The sequence below is a fragment of the Dreissena polymorpha genome, unplaced genomic scaffold (assembly GCF_020536995.1).
Source record: "Dreissena polymorpha isolate Duluth1 unplaced genomic scaffold, UMN_Dpol_1.0 chrUn014, whole genome shotgun sequence".
NCBI lineage: Eukaryota > Metazoa > Mollusca > Bivalvia > Myida > Dreissenidae > Dreissena > Dreissena polymorpha.
This window is the reverse complement of record NW_026273328.1, coordinates 283,150-305,540: the sequence shown is the minus strand read 5'-3', so window position 1 is coordinate 305,540 and position 22,391 is coordinate 283,150. Positions and strand designations below refer to the sequence as shown.

Below are 22,391 nucleotides of genomic sequence, written 5' to 3'. Positions count from 1 at the left end.
TACTGTTTGATTCCAATAATGTCGCTTTAATGGAATTACTATTTTTATATATTTGAGTCTTAATATTTAATCAACTAAACTTGTTTTATAAGGGCATTTTTCACTGTTGAACAAAATTGTGTCTTTGTGTCGTATGAACAAATCTGCATGAAAACTACTTTTGGACTCAAATCGTACATCAAATCATTTCTGTCGTCAGTTGTCAATACACCTATATACTGTTTGATTCCAATAATGTCGCTTTAATGGAATTACTATTTTTATATATTTGATTCTTTATATTTAATCAACTAAACTTGTTTTATAAGGGCATTTTTCACTGTTGAACAAAATTGTGTCTTTGTGTCGTATGAACAAATCTGCATAAAAACTACTTTTGGACTCAAATCGTACATCAAATCATTTTTGTCGTCAGTTGTTAATACACCTATATACTGTTTGATTCCAATAATGTCGCTTTAATGGAATTACTATTTTTATATATTTGATTCTTAATATTTAATCAACTAAACTTGTTTTATTAGTAGTACAATTTTGCAGTAGCCCCCTATTATAGTTTTATTATTACTTTACAGTACCGCCCCTGGATTTTTTTCACGTCATTGTGTCTTCGCCTGTCAATTACGTCATAACTCTTTCTCTGTTCCTGGGTACATGTAAGCTACATGCATAGGTCATTGGGTTTATACTGTTCAATTTTATTTATATTTTCTCTCTGATAGTTTTTTTTTTTGATTTAATTATTATTAATTTAATTTTTAGCAGTCACATAAGCAACCAAGCAATGTAATATGGAATTTGTACACCCATTATTGCTGCTTCTTCCTGTATTTGCGCGATGATTATCTGAAATATCAACTTAATGACGCTATATTTTTAAATCTTTTTCTATAAAAGAAGGAATGTAGTTGACACTTGTTTGTAGTTTCATTTTATCATTCGTCAAAAAGTTGTAACTCTGTTGCTCTGGTATCTTCAATACCATTGAGTAATTAAACTGTAATTAAATTGAATGCGTTTTAATTCCCATTTATTATTGTTTGATTTGAGTTACAGTGCTATGACGTTAAATTTTATTTACACTTAAATGTATTATGAATATTGTTGGGCCAAGTGTGAGGTTGAGCGCTCTATAACCGGTTTAAACCCCCAATGCTTTGCATTGACCGTTCCAAGGCGGTGAACCCAGCTTTATTCATATTTTGTGTTTATGTTGGTTTGTATTGTGCTGTATTGTGCTGTTTTGTACTGTTTGGGCAATCGGTCACTTGCCTTAAATAAAGGACCAACTAAATATTTTTAATGAAAATTCAATACTGCTCCAGCAGCTGGAGTTTCACTTTTTTATATTGATTAGATTTGTTCTTTCTAGATTTTAAAAGTAAGCTGTAATTAAAAAAAACTTATAACGGTTGGTCTGGCGTTCATATTTGTTACGCAGCTTTGGCAAATTAGTAACTGAATATTGTAACCCAGCCGGATATATCCCCAACCATAATTGGAATCGAACCCGGGACCTCCCGGTTCCATCTTTCGCAGACACTCTATCGCGTCGCTATACAAGCTAGCTCATATAGCAAGGCAGTATAAGTTCTCCTTATACCGAGCTCTACTACACCCCCTCCCTTTCACAAAAATCCTACTGCCACGATATCTGAGGGACGTCTGACAGACATGATGGATTTTCTTCGTTGGGCGCACACACACCCTCCAATAGAGACGTCCGTCATTTGTCGTGGCGATACGAAATTTTTGACACTCTTTCGCAAACGGAGAGGGGTATTTAGTAAGGTAACGTATTAAGAGAGGTATAAGTAGGTTAGATTGTAGGGCACATATGAAACTCAGCAAGAAAAATCCCCAACCACAATGGGGATTGAACCCGGCATATCCCGGTTCCAAATCAGACAGACAGCAAAAGCTAGCTCATATAGCAAGGCAGTTTAAGTTCTCCTTATACCGATCCCTGTAAACACTGCCCCTCCATTTGCGAAAATAGTTAATAGTTGAATTGAATAACTTGATGTCCCTTAATAAATGATCAATTCTGGTTTATTTTTTTTAATTCATGGTGAGATGTCACCTTTTGAGCCTTTTTTTCCATTATCCGGTTTGTTTCGTCAGTATTTGTCTTGTGAACACTCTAGATGCCTCAAGTGTTGCAGAACATTTATGAAACCCGATCATAACATTTGTCATAAGGATATCTGGGCCTAGTATAAAACTTGAATAAGGTAAACAGCTAAGTGATTTGGTAAAAGTGAAGAAAAACCTGGTACTTACTCTACGAGTCACATTCCTATACCAATCATTATTTAACTTGATCGAAACACTTGTTATAATGATAGTTTAGCACAGTCCAAACCACTGACCTGTCCGTTGAAAAAAAAAAGAATTTCACAGTGTTATGACCTAAATGAATATATGATTGTTAAAACAATTATTTGTATGGCAACCAGTTTGGGCTGAATTATAGTTATTGTCTTTTGTCCATTCTATAACATATACAGTGTATTCTGTGTCCAAACTTGTGTAGTGAAGTGTTATAGTATAAATGTAATCTTATATTATATGCACGTTTCAATACATCTATTCACATTTTATTTATGTTTTTCATATGTATTTATTTATATATGCCTTGCAAAGTCCAGCATTGAAATAAACTGTACTGATTTAATATTATTTAGGATTTGGGTGTAAGAAAACGTGTGTAAGAAAGGTAGCTGCATGCAAAAGTGAACAGATATAACAAGTTTTAGCTAAATAAGAAATAATCCTTGTTATAGGACTTAACAGCGCATAACTCAAGTTCCTGCCAGTTCACATCGGTGACGGACTACCTGCCAAATGGCTGCCAGGTGTTTATGCTGGACTATCCTTATTACGGATGCCAAGGGGAGGTGAAAGATCATGATCTGGAGAAGCGGCGTGTCCGAATAGAATTGTCTGCCATCACGGAACCCATCCTCGATGACAAGTTTACCAACTTGGCGGTTTGTTTCAATAGTTTTTTTGCTGTACATATGTCAGGATTAAAACTTAAATTTCGGACAAATGGTTACCCTCACTCGTGTTTCCATACTTCTTGTAAAGATGACATAAGATTCTTATGAAAATCTAAAGACACACTACGAATTTTACGGTCAATGTACTCTACAAACTCTAATATGCAAATGACTGAATTGTTTGTAACCTTATTTTCATTTGGTTACCTTGGTAAATAGGTTCATGATGTGATGATATTTTACCCTGCATATGTTCAGTTATTATGCACATGTAACAATACATATCTTAAGATGTTGACGGTATGGCGTGGGATGCCCTCGACCCTCACATACCTATTGACCAGGATAATATTTATGTTACACGTGAAAATAAATATATTGACAAAATAAACATGCCATTTTAGGATAATTGCTTATTATTATTACGGTGTTTTCTACATTTATAGTATCACTTTTTGGTTGTTTTGAAAAGCTATTGCCACACTTCTGTGATAACCCAAAATAAAAATAAAATGATTAATTTGAAGTAAATGTATTTGTATTGCAAACTTGTAGTAAATAATGTATTCAACTTTGTAATATTGTACCTGGAATAGGATTTTGAACATAACGGGGACTACTTCCCCGTAAAAGAGCTGGCAAAGATGAACAATATCAGTGATCGGAATATCGGACTGTTCAGTCGACTGACTGGGGATGTATTCATCATCCCCGGAAACGCAGAGGAAGTTAGTCAACAGCAGAAGACATGGTGAGCACTAAGATCTCAATGTGTCTCATAAAATCCGAAGTTGCTTATAAGCATAGGATCAAGAATAGCTGATTATCTGTTCTAGCTCCCAATATATAATCGCCATATGAAAGCCTACAATACCTGAAAGCATAATTACAAAGAAGACTAATGATATTTTTGCCTCATAGTGGACAATAGTGTCCACTCCTTTTGCATGTGATTATAACTAGTTTCAATGCAACTGTTTTGTTTTCAAGATATGAGTATCTTAGTAAAGTGGGAACAAGGTTATTTTTTATGATGATTACCTAGTAAACTACCGCTCTTGAACGTTTGTTTAAGTTAACAAAAAGCCATATTTATCAAATGGCTAATTTGGAATAGAAATAAATGGCATTATTTATTATATGCTAACGAATTATTTCTCAAATGAACATCATTATTAACCAGACTTTTATTCCCCCAACACATTTTCTTACAAGAATGGATGCAGATACATATATAAATACATATGCAACACATATAAAGTCAAATATTATCTATATAATTATAGACAGTGACATACAAACAAATGCATATGCAACACATCTTAAGTCATAAGGTGTCTATATAATTATAGGCAGTGACATACGCGTTCAAAGACAAAACAATTAGCATAGAAGGGGGACAAAATCCCTACCTTTACTATACGAGAAATACAGACTTACACATAATACACAGATTTTAAACCAGTGCTTAATGTCTTAGTGTCTTAATGTTTTATTGAACTATTCTACAAAAATCATATTCGTTTTCGCAATATTATACGCTTACGGGTGTAAATTTAAACAAGATCACATAAATATTATGTCTTTGTTGGCGATTACATAACAAATTATTACAATGAACAATACACAAATTCATATTAACAGAAATGCAAAGTTTACATACTAAAAAAATGCTGTTTATATAAGACTGTTGCATAATTTTGTGTATTGAAATGTATTTTTAAAGAACAAAAGTAGATAAACCTGATTTTCCAGTTTGAATTCATATCTAACGTATGTATAATTTGTTATCTGCATATTCAGATGCATGAAAGGCATACAAAAAGCAATCATAGGTACATGTTTAAAAAATACATTTTCCAGGATGTATACATATCTAATATACATTGTAGTAAGCAAAAAGTATTTGCATATTCAGATGAAAAAGGCATAGAAAAAACAAAAATAAGTACATGCACTTATGATTTATGACACATAGGTACTACATATATCTTTTACGATTTCAACTTGGTTCTTTGAGTTTAAAAAAGAATTTATACACAGTTGTAACGAACTTCAATATGTATTGGATTTGAATACTAAGTTTGTTATACAATTGAGATGAATTTATTCATTTTACACTTGTATAAACAAAATAACATTATTTATGGCTATAGCTGACTTTGTTAAATACCCTAGGGGAAAAAAGTTCTTATTGATGAAAGGAAACAATTGTCCTGGTAATATCTCATCAATTAAAACTTTAGATATCTGACATTCCAAGAATAAATGTTCTAAATTCTCCTCACCTTGTTAGCAAAAAGAACACAATGGATCATCAGTTATTTTCATTTTGTTCAAAAGATTATTTGTTCCAAGTATCCAATGAATAATTCGGTATAGGAACCACTGTACCGTTACATCGTTTATTATTAAAAAGGGTAGTTCAAAAATGCAATTCCTTTCATTTTCATTAAGTATGGTTTTGAGGTTTATACCCTATTTTGCTTTAACTCAAGGTTGTTGATTGCTTTTATTTACAAAGTAGTCTCGTATTTAGTCTTTTAGCACCATATTCCTTTTTTAATATCAGTTGTTATAATGGGGTCTAAAAGGGTTTTATCAGTTGTTGGGTCGGACAGAGTAAACACTTTCTGTTTACAAATTTGTCTACTGCTCTTGTCACACCTTTATAATTAATTAATTGTATTTTCAAATTGTACATTTCACTTAATTTATCAACATAAATAAAGGTTCTATTTTTAAATATACGATTTATTCCAGCATCAAACCATGACTTAACGAAAAAACTTGTATTTTCTATCAATATATTTAGATAATAAAATATTGGATAATTAAACAATTATTCTGCTTTTACTTCTATTTTTTAACAATAAAGTAAGAAGCTTTTTAAAACATCTACCCAAAAAGGGTTTGAAATTCTGTTAGAGATATTAAAAGCATAATGATAACTGCAATTAAAACATTTTTAAGTATCAAAGTAGAGTTCTGAGATATATATCCAATTTATTCTAAAGAATTTAATTGTTTTCATCCAGGTAAGTTTCAATGCTAGAATAAATGCATCCACATTTATCATGTTTTATCCTCATTTACTATATTATTTTACTATTGTTGTTTACTTTTCTTTACTATGCCCGTACCAAATAAAAGTAAGAATAGAAGATTTTATTGAATTTAACATGGTATTGGGTGGGTTAGGAAGTGATATGAACGCGTGATTGAATAATGACACAATAAGTGTTTTCGCAATAGCAATCTTTCCAATAGTTGTTTAAGTTCTTCTTTTCCAATGTTTCAGGATATTTAACTTTTTTTTCATTTGTTTTTATGGAATAAAAACTATATGTGTGCTTATCAATCCATACACTCATTGTATTATCAAAATTAACATTAAGACCTGAAATATTTGAACAATATCTTGTATACACGTTAGTGTGTCAATTAACGATTGGGCAGTTACATCTAATAAAGTAGAAGAAATAGTATTATTGTCCGCAAACTAGGACAGTTTATGTTTAATTTCATGCATTGTTTTTCTTTTTATATTCTTATTAGTACAAGTAAAAAACATTAGCGTAGATGATACAAAAATAAAATTAGAGGGGATCTCCTTGTCTGCAGCCCCTTTCAATAGGGAAAAAATCGATAAGTAACCACTCTTAGGAACATCCGATTCCCTATTATTGTTTAATTTGAGTTGCAATGCTATGAGGTTAAATTTAATTTACACTTATATGTATCATGAATATTGCTGGACCAAGTGTGAGGTTGAGCGCTCTAACACCGGTTTAAACCCCAAATGCTTTGCATTGACCGTTCTATGTGTGTATGTTGTTTCGTACTGAGCTGTTTCGTACTGTTTGGGCAATTGGTAACTTGCCTTAAATAAAGGACCAACTAATTGTATATAATGAGAATTCAATACTGCTCCAGCAGCTGGAGTTTCACTTCCTTATCTTTATTTAGAATCTTTATATAAAATCTGAAAGCAACGCTTTATGTCTGGACCAAAATTAAAGGAAGAAAGTGTATTTTGTACAAAGGACCACGAACATTAATCCAAGATCGTTTCAAAGTCTATAAGGAGAAGTAAACCCGGGATCTCATTTTCTTCAGTATAGTGTATAATGTGATAAATGAACCTTGTATTTCCCCTATGTATCTCCCTTCAATGAAACCAGTCTGGTCGTTATGAATTAACTTGTTCATAATTAATTTAAATATATAAGCTATTACTCCAGAGACAATTTTATAAATAGTATTTAAGAGTTTTAGGGCGCCATTTTTTTTAAAAAGCTTATACTTATCACACGTTTGAGTACAGGTTATTATACCTTGAGTTTGTGTTTTATATAAATTTCCACATTTGAAAGCTTTATTCAAGGATTTGACAACAAAGGTACCTATTTCTTTCTGGAGCATTTTATAAATAATCAACATTGAAGCCAGAACTTCCTGAGCTTTTATTATTTGACTTTTGTTTTGAAACTGTTGAAGCTTCATCTTAATTTATGCTACCTTCAATTGCAATGGCCCAAGCCTTTGTTAATTTTGGACAATTAATTCCATTTGTATATTTATTAAAGTCTCCACTATAACATTCATTTTGGCGTATATAGAGACTGATAGTAAGATGCTATTGTATTGATAATTGTACATGGGTAGTGCGTATTAAAGTTTGATATCATTTTTTGTTTGTTTATTTCTTGTACGTACAAAATGTCTGACCGTAGATAATTATTATCTTTCAAAAGACCTTATGTATGAGAAAAATTGCTAAAGGATATGTTTAAAGTTATAATTGAGCGATCATATAAAAGACTCGGTTCAATTTCAGTGGATTTGAAGTGTTGCAAAAAAAAAATGTTGTAATTAAAAATAGATCCAGCCTAGCCTGTTGTATTTGATTTCTTCTAAGCCTGGTTAATCTTTTTTTGACTGATTATGATGTCGGAAGGGATCTACAAGATTGTAGCAATTAATTAAATCTACAACTTTATTGTGAGCATTGGGGACCTTAATATTTTGGTAAGTATAACAATCTACTACAGGAACAATAACAAGGTTAACACCACCATATATGATAAAAGAATCATTTTCAAATCTTTCAATAATTTCAAAGATATCAGTCAAAAAGGAGGGGGAGTTATTTGGCCCATATACAGTCAGCAACGTTAAACATTATTCACTAACAGTGAATTGCAAATAACCGCGTTGAAATCAGCATCATCGTTATGCACTTTGAAATCCGTGCTAATGGATATAAAAATACCAGTTCCCCTAGAATAAGCAAAACCATAGCTCAAAAAGCATTCCGATCCCCATTCCGAATACAAGGGTTTGTACATATCGGGAAAAAATGTGTATCCCGTATATATATATATATATATATATATTTTAAGTAGTTAAAAACCTTAAGGCTCTTTGAATTTTCATATTATCATGTAAAGAAAAATGTCAAGATCGCCCAGATTGCAAGTCATGTGGTTAAAGTAAGTTTAATTATGCAAAATCCATATCCCATGCCTTTAAATTATAATAAACATTCAACAACATAGAACAAAAAAAGGAAACACATGTTAATACATACATGTATGTACAATAATACTGGGTGTACTCAGCCCTATGGCTGTCTGGCCCCATTACTGGAAGAGAATGATCTGAAATTATATCGATACATTATAATGAATCTTATAAAGATACAACAACAATCATTTTTTGGCATGTGTTATCTACAAATGGCCCATTTAACCGCCTCAAAAATATAAATATGAGTCAAAAAAAATGTTCAACAAGACGTTTGTAAGGACCATTGCTTAATCTAGATAGTGATATACGGCATTTTATTAACATCTAAATATAAACGAAAACGAAATTTGTTAAAATGTTTAAATGCTATGTGATTTGGGGTATAAACTTAACTAGTACTAATTTAAGTATCATTTCTCTAATAGAGATTTGATCTATTTAAGTCTTTAGTCTTTTAGTAGTCAAACAAAGTTTAGTTAAACTGTAGTGTACAGTAAAGACCGAGAAAAATAGATGAACAAAGCAGTACAGATTAGATAAAGGACAATATATTTTATTTAGAAAAAGTACACCTTGAATATATTATTTGTTGTACATGTAGTGTTTGCACGTCTGTAGATGTAATATTTTTAAGATGAACATCCTATTTATAAGATTAAGGTATTGATGGTTTGCATGCAGGCATAGCACTACACAAAGTTTCTGTAAATTGCTTGACGTCTTACAATCTAAATTCGACATAGTACTGCAGATAAGGCTGCTAATAATGTTATAATAATATGACGAGTGTTTTATGTTCACACTATTTCACAAGAACTTTCACAAAGTACATCATATTGTGATTACAATAAGCAAACTAATTAAATTATTGCCGACCATATTACCGAATGCAATAAATAAATTTAATAGTTAATATTACTGACAAGAAATTGCCATCAATTTACTTGATACCTAAATTACATAAAACGCCAAATAAAAGTTTTATCGCTAATTCAGCGTCTTGTCCCACCAAGCAATTATCAGTGTTTCTTACATCTGCATTGAGTGCATTTAGATATCATATTGCTAAATATTGAAATAAAGTTTATGAAAATAGTAATATCAACCTATTTTGGTCAATAACAAACTCCTTAGAAGTTATTGATAAAATTGAAAAGAAAAAATATACGATGTCACAACTAAGCACATATGATTTTTCTATACTATATACAACGCTTCCTCACACTTTCATAAAATCCAAACTTGTTTCTTTGATTGAAAAACATTTGCAAGAGAGAAGTGTTTGAATCTTGCTTTAAACACTAAAACAGCTTTTTTACTAATCAGATATATGATAAATACAACATTTGGACTTGTCTTGACATTTGTGCAGGTCTTACTTTTCTTCTGGATAACTTGTTCGTTGAATTAAATGGTAAAATATTTAAACAAATTATCGGCCTTCCTATGGGTAATTATTGTGCGCCAATTATAGCTGATCTTCTTTTTTATATTGTTATGAAAGCGATTTTATGTTAGAATTATTGAAAACTAAACAAGTAGATTTGATTCAACGTTTTAACCTTACTAGAAGTACATTGCTGACATACTTAATTTAGATAACCCACACTTTGAACATCATATTCACAAAATCTACCCGAACGAACTAGTCTTAAATAGATCGTGTCAATCCAATACAGATGCTGCGTATTTAGACTTACATCTTACTATAAATAATAATATAATTAAGACAAGTTTATACGACAAAAGGGACGACTTTAACTTTGAAATTGTGAATTTTCCGCTCCTAGATGGTAACATCCCTAAAGGGTCATCCTATGTTATTTACATTTCGCAGTTGATACGTTACGCCAGAGCATGTTCATTTATTAAAGATTTTAATGATCATAATCGTATATTAACGAATAAATTGCTAAAACAAGGTTTTTTGTATCATATCATAGGAAGTAAATTAGCTAATGTATGGCGATTTAATTCAAAATATAATGTTCCTTTGAAATGGCATTTAACTAATGGAATTTCCCACCCATCATTTTATAGAGATGTTTTGAAGCGTGTTCGCAAATTAAAATATCTTAAAGAAAATGTTTATATTAAACTTTTCAACTTAATCAACTAATTTTATCAAAAGGATATGATGTTAACGTGCTTAAAAACACACGCTTGTTGGTTTTCGATTCACTATATCTTTCTTCTCTTAAAATTTGGAATTATTAATGTAATGACCTTTTTATATGTTTGATTCTTAAATATTCAATCACCAAGATGGTTTTATTGGTAATTCGATTTTACAGTACTGTCCCTTTAATATTTTTATTTTTTATTTGACAGTACTTCCCCTTTAATTATATTGGATTGTTTTCACGTCATCGCTTCTAAATTCCGTCTTACGACACACTTTAACTGTTCTGGGCTACATTGATTTGTTTGACGTAATCGTGTCATCGCTTATATATAACGACACACTTTCACTGTTTTAGGCTACATGAATAGGTCATCGGGTTTATAGCGTTAAACTTAATTAATATTTTCTCTCTGACAGGAGTTTTTTTTTAAATATTTTTTTTTATTTTTATTTTTTTAGCAGTCACATAAACAACCAACCTATGTTTCATTTCTTTATATTAATATGATACTCTAACCTAATGTATGAACACAAAATAGTTATATTGGTCGTTGTGACTCATTTAATTAAAAAATGTTCTTATGGCTAGTGACTGTTTGATTTGTAATAACGATACATGTGTATGTTACTTATAAATGACGAAAAAATATTATGACATTTCGTAGCAGTCCTCCTTCAGTTGACGTTTGTCTAAGAGTGTTGTTTGAATTGTCTAACAACTTCAACTTTGCAGAAACAATTTTTTATAAACAAACTGGCAAATACCTGTATTACCAGTCTTTCGTGTATCGCTTCAGGGTAAATGTGGGTTTAAACTTGAAGTCGTTAAAAAGCAAGGAGGAAGTACCTGGCCTCACCAAGTTTGACAGCTTCCAGTGGCTCTACTCCAATGAATGTGCGAAGATTTTCAAGGAGTACAATAACAAGTAAGTTACACAACAATCTGACTAGGTTGCACATTACTTCAACAGAAGATTGCCTATTGAATAAATGCTTGTTTGCCTAGAATAAAAAAAAAATCTATTACAGCAAGTAAGATAAGCGCGTACCCCCTGCTTATTTCACCTTATCTTAAACACGTGTTATTAAAACAATAAGTAATATGTAGGTACACGTTAATTCTGCCACTGATTTAAATGTGATAAGTTTTGGTGAAACCTATGAGAGTAATTAGGGGCAGTTGCATGTGGTTTTAATTTTTTAACGTCTAGCCCTTACTGATCCTGAAAGTCATATACGATTGGACAGCTTGTCCGTCTGTACGTGATTAACCAAAAAGGACGCGTTTCGTATACCATCAAACCCTCTTGCTGCAAAGTTTGCTACTTGTTCAACATACACCAATTACCTCACCTCATTCTGAATTTTCAAATTTGACTAAGATATATTCAGATGGGCCTATGAACTGACAATTCTTTCACTGGAGACGTGTGCGTTTGTTGAACACATCATAGTATATCCCTCTTCTGCGTGCTTTGTCACAAGCTGAATTTCTGTTTTACAGTTCTTGCAGTGGTAAAATAAGCAGTAAGAACAGTCGCATCAATGATTATTTAAGTCTGATAATATATGTTGCATTGTTTATTGTGATATTTCATGTAAACATTACAACAATTACATTTTGTCTTTCCAGGTTCCCAGAAATGTTTGAGTTGTTATCCGTGTGTTACGCGATGGGATATGATAACGTCTACGAGTCGGATGTAATACCTCCAAATTGGTAAATGTTTGATGTATTAACATGCAGCCTTGCTTGTAATTTATGTTGATAAAACATGTGATACCCCGTAATTACCATGAAACAATATAACGTGAATTGAGTGTGTGTATGAAACGGCTCAACTCGATGCTATGACTACAATATTGTTGCAAATGGCGAAATGTTTAACAAAAAAATGCCTACTCACAGCTACATACTGATATTTCTTATAACTTAGTTATTAAATGATTTGGCTAGAAAAAGACAAACCAATATTTTCTGTTGACCATAATTATGTGTACAGTCTTGAAGATTGGTTGATATTACATTTATTAATTAATTAATCCATACTATTGATAACTGTTACAAAACACTATAACAGCATCATCGCCCATGGACCGTCTTTAAATTGTTATTACACCAAAATAATTTTATATTGTATACATAATACTTTATATGTAAACGTTGCATATTATTAGCAAGTGCTTTATATTATCTCAAACATGTTTTTCGATGCACAGCTCCAAAAAGCTGAAGGATGTCGAGGAGTACATTAAAGGGCTTGCATGCACAAATGCTAAATCACAGATAGGGGCCAAGATCGTTCCTAAGGATGTTATATTTTTACTGCAACGGGAGATTGACAATATGGTGAGAGGTTGTTATGTGAAGCTCTGACGACAATGTAAACCTGTTAACTAAGAATGTTACTGTTAATGCAAGTCATAACCTATGCTATTTATTGGTTATGCCGGAGTTTTCTACAACGCTTACTACAGAAATTTAATGTTTACTATGTTGTTTGTATATGTTGTTTTTATCAACTTGCATGGGTGGAAAACTGGTTTGAAACCGATACACTTTGCTTAAAAAAACTATTCTTACATTGCAGAAAATTAACAGAAAGATCGAAACGAAGCAAGTGAGACCTGACGTTCTGTATCGGGTAAGTTTGTAAGCTAGACTAAAGGATTGAGTTTAAACATTTTTTACTTTAAAATAATCTGCTATACGGTTTGCATGCCTCAGTAAGAGAAATGAATTATGGTTTCTTTGATTTTCTTTATCTGGTATGCGATTTCTGGTGGAAAACTTTCTGCCATAGGAATGTTCAAATTAAAAATGTTTGATCACCAAACAGACTTCTTTATACACAGTGATTGCTTGTATCTTAAACTTCCATGTAGGGAAGATCTGGCTGCTTAATATATGTCTAGCGATATCGTTTAAATAATCGGAATACATTTTTACTTGGTGTACGATTTGTAAATCAGCATATAGAGTATTGTCGAAAATTCGATTATAAACCCCTAAATTAAACGTTTACATTTCCAGTCCAAAAGTCTTATGGAAGTCTAAAAATATCTAAATATTAAAGCATGCATACGCTTGTATAATTTTAAACTAAGGAACGCTTGTCAAAATGTAAAAAAGAAACTTAAAGGAAACACAAGTTTTCATATTAAATTTTCTTCATGTAACACTTTTATTAAGAGCGGGACAAAAGAGCGAGAAGTATATTATATGCGGACATAAACATCATGTCATCAGCGTTTATAGCCTGGATGTCTTGAGCGCATTGAGCGAACACAAATTGTGTATGTTGCTTAGAACTAGTATACCTTATATTTTATCTTGAAGTGGTGTAGTGTATAACTATATATAGCGCGCATGATGTCAAACGATACATTAATCGTATTTAACTTTCACATTCATTCCCTCGTTCCCTCTGGAACACGTGTTATTCGGCTGCTTATGAAAGCGATCTTTGTCAATTTAAAGATGTACTCATGTTTTTCCATGAGCGATATAACTTATTTCAGGAATCAATAAGCGACTGCACTTGAGTGTATACAATAAACACTTTTGATATCATTGCTACGCATTTTGGACGCCCGACTTGCGATTTCTGCCATCAATTAAGCGATAAACAATGTTTAGTATAGCATTGAATCATTGCAACTGCCAATATATACAGCTTGTGAATTGAGTCAGTTGTTTTCAAAACACTTACACACGAAAGCTGTCTGGAATAAAACTTGAAATGTGTTAAGTATTGTACAAACGTGTGCGTTTATTTCCTATATACTAATTGTCTTCAAAAATACAATATTACATTCGAAAAGAATTTTGAATCTTAATTTTGGTCTGTTTTTAAATTGTTGAACGTTCTTCCACAACCCTAGTTATTTTACATGGCAAGAAACTAACAATGTTGTTACGGTTTATCAATACTTCTTGTTTAAAAGATGTGTGTTTTCTCATAACATCTTAGTGTTTCTTTGTTTTTCTCACTTATTGAAGGGGCCATCGTTTAGTGGGCTTTTGTTTATTTCGATCCAAGGTTGTTACCTAATCGGTTAGCTTTGATTACAGGATGCACTTGATATTAACTGTTTTGTTATAACATAGCGTCAGATAATCCAAAAGCCCATCCTATACCTATGTGTTGTAGCCAATCATTACTAGTGGAACACTGATTCCGGACCCCAGCGCCACCTACAAGCTGTTTGACCGGGTGGTTAACACGCGTCAGGAATTTGCAGTACCGTTCGGACTCCGAGGAACGATTGTAGGAATTTATCCAGAAGAGATCGAAATGAACACACTGTTCGAAGTGCTGTCGAAGTGCTGTTTGACGCAGACTTTTCTGGCGGTATCGCTATCAGGTATATTCCTCAACTACTTTTTATGAATATTTTAAACCTGCCGTAGAACATGTTTTACACTAGTAATATTTAATCAGTAGATTAACAGAATGGCCACCATTAAACATGTTCGTGTTTGCCATTACCAGCCGACACTACGAAAACATCTCGACGCAAATGTTTTGTTTTATTAAATCAAACCCGTATGTTTTTTTATAATCCTAAAATTATATTTTTGTTGGGTAAATGTAACAAATTAACGAGTTCGTCTAGATGCCTTCTTGGAATAGCCAAAAGTGGTCAAGCAAGCATCTTTTTGTATTAGAAAATCTTATGAATATCTCTAAACCACAGTGCGATCAATTCCCAGAGGCATCCTGATTAAAAAAGGTGCACATACAAGTTATAATGATTATATGTGATCGCTGAGTCGAGGCTGAGTTAATTAAGATCGACGGGTCTAATAAATTTAAACTCAAACGATTTGAAGTGTTGATCATTTCGTTCAAACTCCAATTTATTATAATATCAAATGCAATATCTTTGCAATATGTATTTTAGAAAACATATATAGTTAACAACCATCCCTGGAAAGGAATTGCCAGGTCTGATGCATATTGTTTGAGTACTTCAATAATATCATGAGTTATGAGTTTTAAACAATAAGAAGAAAATATTAAAAAGAGTGTTTTTATTTTATATTCGGGAAATAATCTTTACTTGCACCCTGCATGCATGAGGTTTATCATATTATGTATTTTAAACGATATCCGCAATGTTTTGATGATGTATTGAATTTGTATTATTTTACATGACAAGAACTCTTCTTTAAGAGGCTACCTAATGCCACCGTCTGCCCTTCTGAACCTGTCTCATGGCAAGCGCAAGAAAGGTCACAAATAAAACATTAAGTTTGTGGTGAGAATTGTTCCACATGTTTCAAACGTTTGAAGTGACACTTGATATCAGTAATCACCATGTTAAGATGTACAACTACGCAATGTTCTACTGTATTTAAAACAAATCATAAACATATTTATTATTTCTTTTTTTTATTCAATATAATGCATACCATGTATACATTTATGTGATAATAAAACAGATTGATACCATGTAGCAATAATATTGTTCAAACATGTTATACAAGATATGCTAATATATTCTTTAGAAAAAAGAAAAGAAAGACAAGAAAAAAAGAAAAGACAGAAAAGAAAAGAAAAAGAAAAACAACAGAATAATTATTAATAAAGATGAGTTGTATGTAAGTGGGTAGAACAGCGTACTGGACTTATGAAGTTTTAATGCGTTTCCATTTTTGTTCAAATATATGAAGTGTATCATTGTTTAGGGCTATTTCTTTTTCAATTTGAATTTTCAGTTTTAAATAATTGATAAAACAGTTCATTGTAGGTGTTATTTTTCTGTCTTTCATACTGAATATGAAATATTTCATTAATATAATTATGTAATTCACAGCATTATTAACTTCTTGTATTTTGAAGGTATTTACCCCTAAACTGACGTTTAAGTAAGATAGTTTAACATTTAATTGTTGTTTCTCTAGAAATGTTGTCAATTGATTTCATAGAGATTGAATATGTTTACACTCCCAGAAAAGGTGTTCTATTGTTTCAATATGTTCAGTACACATATCACATAGATTTGTATTGGATAGGTTGCACTTAAAAAGATATTTATTTGTAGCTTTGATTCTCTGGATGTATTTATATTGAGATTTTCTTAGTGTGCTATCAGTAGTTGATTTATATGGCATGATAAATATTTGATTCCAATTTAATTCTTCTTCTTCAAGAACGTTTTGCCATTTAGTTTGAGCTTTAGAGATTTCGGTAGGGTTTTTAATTTGAAGTGTGTAAACTATTTTGTTTGTTTTGTTTTGTTTTGCAATTATGTTTTCTATGAAAGTTTTTGAGTACATGGTGTGTTATTTGTATTGGTAACAGCTTTAATATGTATGGGTATACTTTTGATCAATGTGTAGTACGTTAGGAAATTACTTGTAGGTAGTCCGAATATGTAGCATAAGTTATTAAAAGAATAGAAGTCGTTTATTCTGTAGTCGTACAATTGATCAACATATTTTATGTTTCGTTCAAACCAATGTTTATAGAAAAATGTTTTATTGTTAGTTGTTATGTCTTTATTGTTCCATGAAATGATTTTACTGTTTATTTTGGTTTCTTAATTTTGAGTAACTTTACACCATGCCGAAATAACGTTGGATAGAAATATGTTTTTGGTTGAAATTTCATCTAAGATATTCTTATCGATATTACATTTAAAAAGTAAGGAGTCACCATATGTTTTTAGAATTTTCTGGTAGAATAATTTCCATTTACTCGTATTGGTATTATCTAAATATCTTTTAACCCAACTTCATTTGATTGCATTCAGGAATGAATCTATGTCTGTTAGTCTAATTCCTCCATATTCTACTGATTGAATTAATTGAGCTTAATTTTATCAGGTTTTCCGTCCCATATAAAATTAAATATTTCTGATTTTATATCGTCAATAATATCATTTGGTGGGTTTGGGAAAACTGTTAGTGTATACATTAAATTAAGGAGTGCAAACGTTTTCAGCACAGTGTTTTTTCCTATGAGTGTAAGTTTACGATGCTGCCATGATTTTAAACAATTTTTTAATTTTTGTACTTTTGGCAATATAGTTTTTAGAACTGTTTCATTTTCATTCTTTGTAAAGGTTATTCCTAACGTTGTTGCTTCATTTGATGTCCAGTTGAATTTCATTTCGTTTTTAAGATGAATATTACTTTGTTTAAATTTACCTACTCGTAGCACAGTGCATTTACTTTTGTTTAGTTTAAGACCCGATGCTTTTCCAAAGAGGGTTAGCGATTCTATAAGATTATTGAATGAGACAATGCTGTCATTTAAAAAATAAGTTGCATCATCAGCAAATAGGGACTGTTTAATTTCTTCGTCAGGTTCTAGCGATATTCCTTTTATATGATTATTTGATTGGATATAGTGTGATAGATACTCGATGCAAATAATAAATAGCGATGATGAAAGTGGGCATCTTTGTCTTACCCCTCGTTCTGTGTTAAAACTGTTTGAGAAAAAGCCATTGTTAATAATTATGCTGTTAATATCGGTATAGAATAGTTTAACCCATTTTATTAGACTTTCACCGAAATTCATATTTTCTAAGCAAGAGAACATAAACGAATGGTCTAGTAAATCGAAAGCCTTTTCGAAGCCCGCAAAGAAAATGAAGCCAGAATTGTTTGGTTGGTTGAAATAGTTTATGCATTCTTGTATCAGACGTACATTTTCACCAATGTAACGTCCTTTAATGAAGCCAGATTGAGGACTTGAAATGATTGATGGTAATATTTTTTAATTCTGTTTGATATACTTTAAGTTGCAATTTTATAATCATTGTTCAGTAAAGTAATCGGGCGCCAGTTTGATAAGGATTCTAGGTTTTTTCCAGGTTTTGGGATGAGTGATATTATACCTTGTTTTTGTAGTGTAGTTAAGTTTTCGTTGTTAAATGAATAGTTAAGTGAATTAATTAAATGTGTTTTAATATCATTCCAGAATATTTTATAAAATTCGATTGTGATGCCATCAGATCCTGGACTTTTGTTATTTTGCATTTCTTTTAGTGCTAGTCCACATTCATATTAATTAAGTAATCCGTCGCACAATAGTTTTTCCTCTTGATTTAAAGCATGATGTGTATTTTTAAAAAGGGTGTTATTTTCAACGTGTTTTCGTTTATAGAGGGTTTCGAAAAATAAACGTTGTTTTTCTAGTATTTGACTTCTGTTTGTTTTATCTTCGCCATTAACTACTAATTTGTGTACAGTTTTTTGTTCACTTCTACGTTTTTCAATGTTTGCGAAGTATTTTGTATTGTTTTTCCATTGTTTTCAACATGCTGTGCACGCGCTCGTAGTATTATTCCATTTAGCTGTGTATGATATACTCCTTCTAATACTTGTTTGTTTGATATTATTTCATTTTCAATGGCGGTTGTCTCATTTGTGTTTGTTTCATGCAATTGTTATTCAAGTGTTTAAATGGTTTTGATGGTTTCAGTTTCAATGTGTGTTTCTTTTTGTTTAAATGATGTGTATCTAATTGTTGTGTTACGTATATTTCCATTAATTTCTTCCCATAAGGTGTTTGGATTTGCATCTTTATTATTTTGAACTGTGATAAATATTTCATGCTCTATTTGTGTTTGCTATTGTGTATCAAATAAGATGCTGTTATTAATTTTAAAGTATCCTGGGCCTCTTTTAGGCTGTATTTTGTGCAGTTTAAGTTCAACTTGCAAAGTAACTCAGATATTAAAAAAATAGTCTAATCTACAAAATATTGTGGGTTTTGTGTTTGAGTGCCAGGTGAATTTGCTTTCGTTTGGATTTACTGTACACCAAATGTCTATCATATTGTAGTTTTCAATTATGTTATTCAAACTGTTTCTATTTTTAGGATGAGCATAAAGGTTTCCCTTCTTTTTATCTAATAATGGGTTCAAGACAGTATTGAAATCACCACCGATTATAATATTTTTTTCTTGGTTAGTAATAATAAAGGATTGTAATTTTTCGCAAAATGTGGAATCATCTATGTTAGGACCATAGACGTAGATTAATGTTATTTGTGTTTCATGTATTTTTATATCTATGCTTGCTAGTCTGTCAATTATTAGTTCGTTAAAGTTATCGACTGTGATCCCTATATTATTTTTTATCAGAAAGGCAATGCATAGTTTATTAGTCTGTTGGTCACTGAGATAGATGTCTCCGTTCCATTCATGTTTTAAGGTTTGTGCTAAAGTATGTGTCAAGTGACTTTCTTGTAAAAGGCATATACTATATTTTTTCTCGTCTAACCATTTGAAGATTTTAATGCGTTTGTCTTTGTTATTTTGCCCTTTAACATTTAAAGTACATAATTTAATCATTTAAAAAGGTGGAGGGTGATGTTAATGATAATTTGTGTGTGCTTGTCCAGTAAGTTTCTATTTTAAAACATATCCAGATGGTTTCTATTATAAGACATAAGATGTTTACACATACGAACAAAAATAGAAAACAAAAATTAGGGATACAAAAATATGAATGTTCCATAGAAAGAAGAAGTAAAAAGAAATAATCACAAGAGTGAGAAAAAAACAACAATTAACGACTGGTCCCCAATAGAGACATACAAAAGCGCACTTCCGTACATAGGAAATACACAAACTAATTGAAATAGTGATCTGAGAAACAAAAAGTATATATATATATTACACCGTAGTTGTATGGTAACTTATAATAATAATAATAATATAACAATAAGAATTACTTATTTGTGTGTGGAGGGTGGTTTGGTGCGTGTGTGTTTGTGTGTGCTGGTGTGTGCGCGCGTGTTGTGCGCACGTGCAATTCGCGTAATACGCGTGTTATGTGCATGTACGTGTAAAGGAGTATGCGCGCGACTTCATTTTCGTGTATCTATTATTTCTTACGCAAGATGTTTCATCCGGATAGAAAAACATAACCAATGTTTTGTGTGTGTTAATTAACCCATTTATGCCTAGTGGACTCTCCCATCCTTCTTAATTGGATCAATTTATTTCCAAAATTAGGAATGTCTAGTATATTTATTTCTATATTTAGAATATCTCTTACAGAAATTGCTTTAAGCAAACAGCGCAGACCCTGATGATACGCCGCATCATGCGGCGTCTCATCTGGGTCTACGCTGTTTGCCAAGGCCTTTTTTGCTAGACGCTAGGCATAAATGGGTTAACACCGTAATAGCAATTTCATTTTAACATACATACATTGTTAAAACTGTCAACGGCTTTAATAAATTTTTATGGGATTTGCAATCAACGTTGTACCTATGTTGTAATCATGGTTTAAATGTAATAAATGCCTTCAGTAATCAAACAAAAGAGTGTATGTTCATGTAGCTGTGCTTTTTGTGCAATTCTGTTTAACTTATCGATATCTTATAAATAAGAAATATAGCTTACCACAGATTGCTCAATGTCTGTGAAAATGTTTGTTTACAATTTTGCAGAAATACAATCTGATTCTGAAATGCTGTTTGTTTTTACCATCCTTGAAGCGTAATTAATTTACTTATTGTATTGCATATGTTAGTACAGAAACGTACAGAATTGGTAACATGTTTTTTTTTTTAGAGTTTTGATAAAGGTTTTAAGTATGAATTAACCTTTCTTTTATATATTGTATAACTTGATATTTTTTAATGTTAATGTGTTGTACAGTTTTAGCATCTGTGTGCATTTTTTACATTCGCAAAATATTTGGTTTTCGTGTCGTACCCTTCAACACATTGTGCCATAGCTCGTAGCAGTATTCCTTTGATACTGATTTTGATTAGATTATTTAATTTACTGCACACTTGCTCACTTGTTTGCATTTTTCTAAATCATTACTGCTTTGGGCTAGTTGCTGTTATACAATCCTGTCATATTTAATTGTGTCATCTCGATTAAAATATTTCCCAGAATAAAATTTTCTTAGCTTCGCGATTGATAAGTGTAATTTCCAATAAGGACGTTCTTTGACATCTTTGATGGTCGTGTTTCCATAAATATGAGTTATTTATAAAAAAAATATCCTGAACCTCTGCAATGGGAATGTAAATCGATTATAAAATATACTATAGAGTGTCCCGAAATGAATCCTGGAAAAATGTTGCAATACAAATACCAGTTTTATTTTTAACGAATAATATACTGTTAATAAAAGTATACAATGAAGGTTGTCAGCGATGTATGATAAGAACCGTCTAAGCAAATAGAAGCTGGCGGTATGTTAAATGCTTGTATTCCATTAAGTTAGTTGCGCTTTGATAGCTTTAGTAAATAAACGTGTGTAAAATCTATCCCTCTTGGGTCTTGTGTTTTAAACCATCCCTTTAAGGGTCTAGGCATTAATAATTATAAATAAAGCAACATTTCATTGGCGACTAGGATATATGGATAAAACTTGTGTAATTTAAAAATGACTGGATTAATTCCGTTTTCAAAATTTGACGTGTACGAGGAAGAAAGTTCCCTCGGTGTACGATGGACAAAATAGTTAGGAGCTTTAAAGTGACGAAGCAATAGAACAACAACGCCAGGTTCTTCTAGACTTGAACATTTATTTGTTGGATTAAGCATCGAAAGCAAGAAACAAAGAAACGCTCATCTTCTACATTACGCTGGCGACGACGTATACGACATCTATCAAACGTTGGATCTTTCAAATGATGAATCAAATTGCAATGACACAGAACAGCAATTGACGAACTAATTTAATCTAAAGAAAAACACAGAATTTTAACGATGTGAATTTAAAAGCACTCGGCAGACAC

General features: G+C 31.6%; 1 protein-coding gene across 3 annotated transcripts in view; it reads left to right on the top strand.

The window, feature by feature from the left end:
* The window catches only part of LOC127863549 (5'-3' exoribonuclease 1-like), an 82,258-nt gene extending 60,341 nt beyond the window's left edge, over positions 1 to 21,917 (top strand). For all 3 annotated transcript variants that reach the window (XM_052403103.1, XM_052403105.1, XM_052403102.1), the window contains 9 exons: positions 2,787 to 2,993; positions 3,602 to 3,756; positions 11,460 to 11,588; positions 12,296 to 12,382; positions 12,883 to 13,012; positions 13,254 to 13,307; positions 14,817 to 15,030; positions 15,843 to 15,927; positions 16,178 to 21,917. In XM_052403103.1, coding sequence (XP_052259063.1) covers positions 2,787 to 2,993; positions 3,602 to 3,756; positions 11,460 to 11,588; positions 12,296 to 12,382; positions 12,883 to 13,012; positions 13,254 to 13,307; positions 14,817 to 15,030; positions 15,843 to 15,853 — 987 coding nt within the window. In that variant the 3' untranslated portion in view covers positions 15,854 to 15,927; positions 16,178 to 21,917. The remainder of the gene's footprint in view (positions 1 to 2,786; positions 2,994 to 3,601; positions 3,757 to 11,459; positions 11,589 to 12,295; positions 12,383 to 12,882; positions 13,013 to 13,253; positions 13,308 to 14,816; positions 15,031 to 15,842; positions 15,928 to 16,177) is intronic.
* The last annotated feature ends 474 nt before the right edge of the window (positions 21,918 to 22,391 follow it).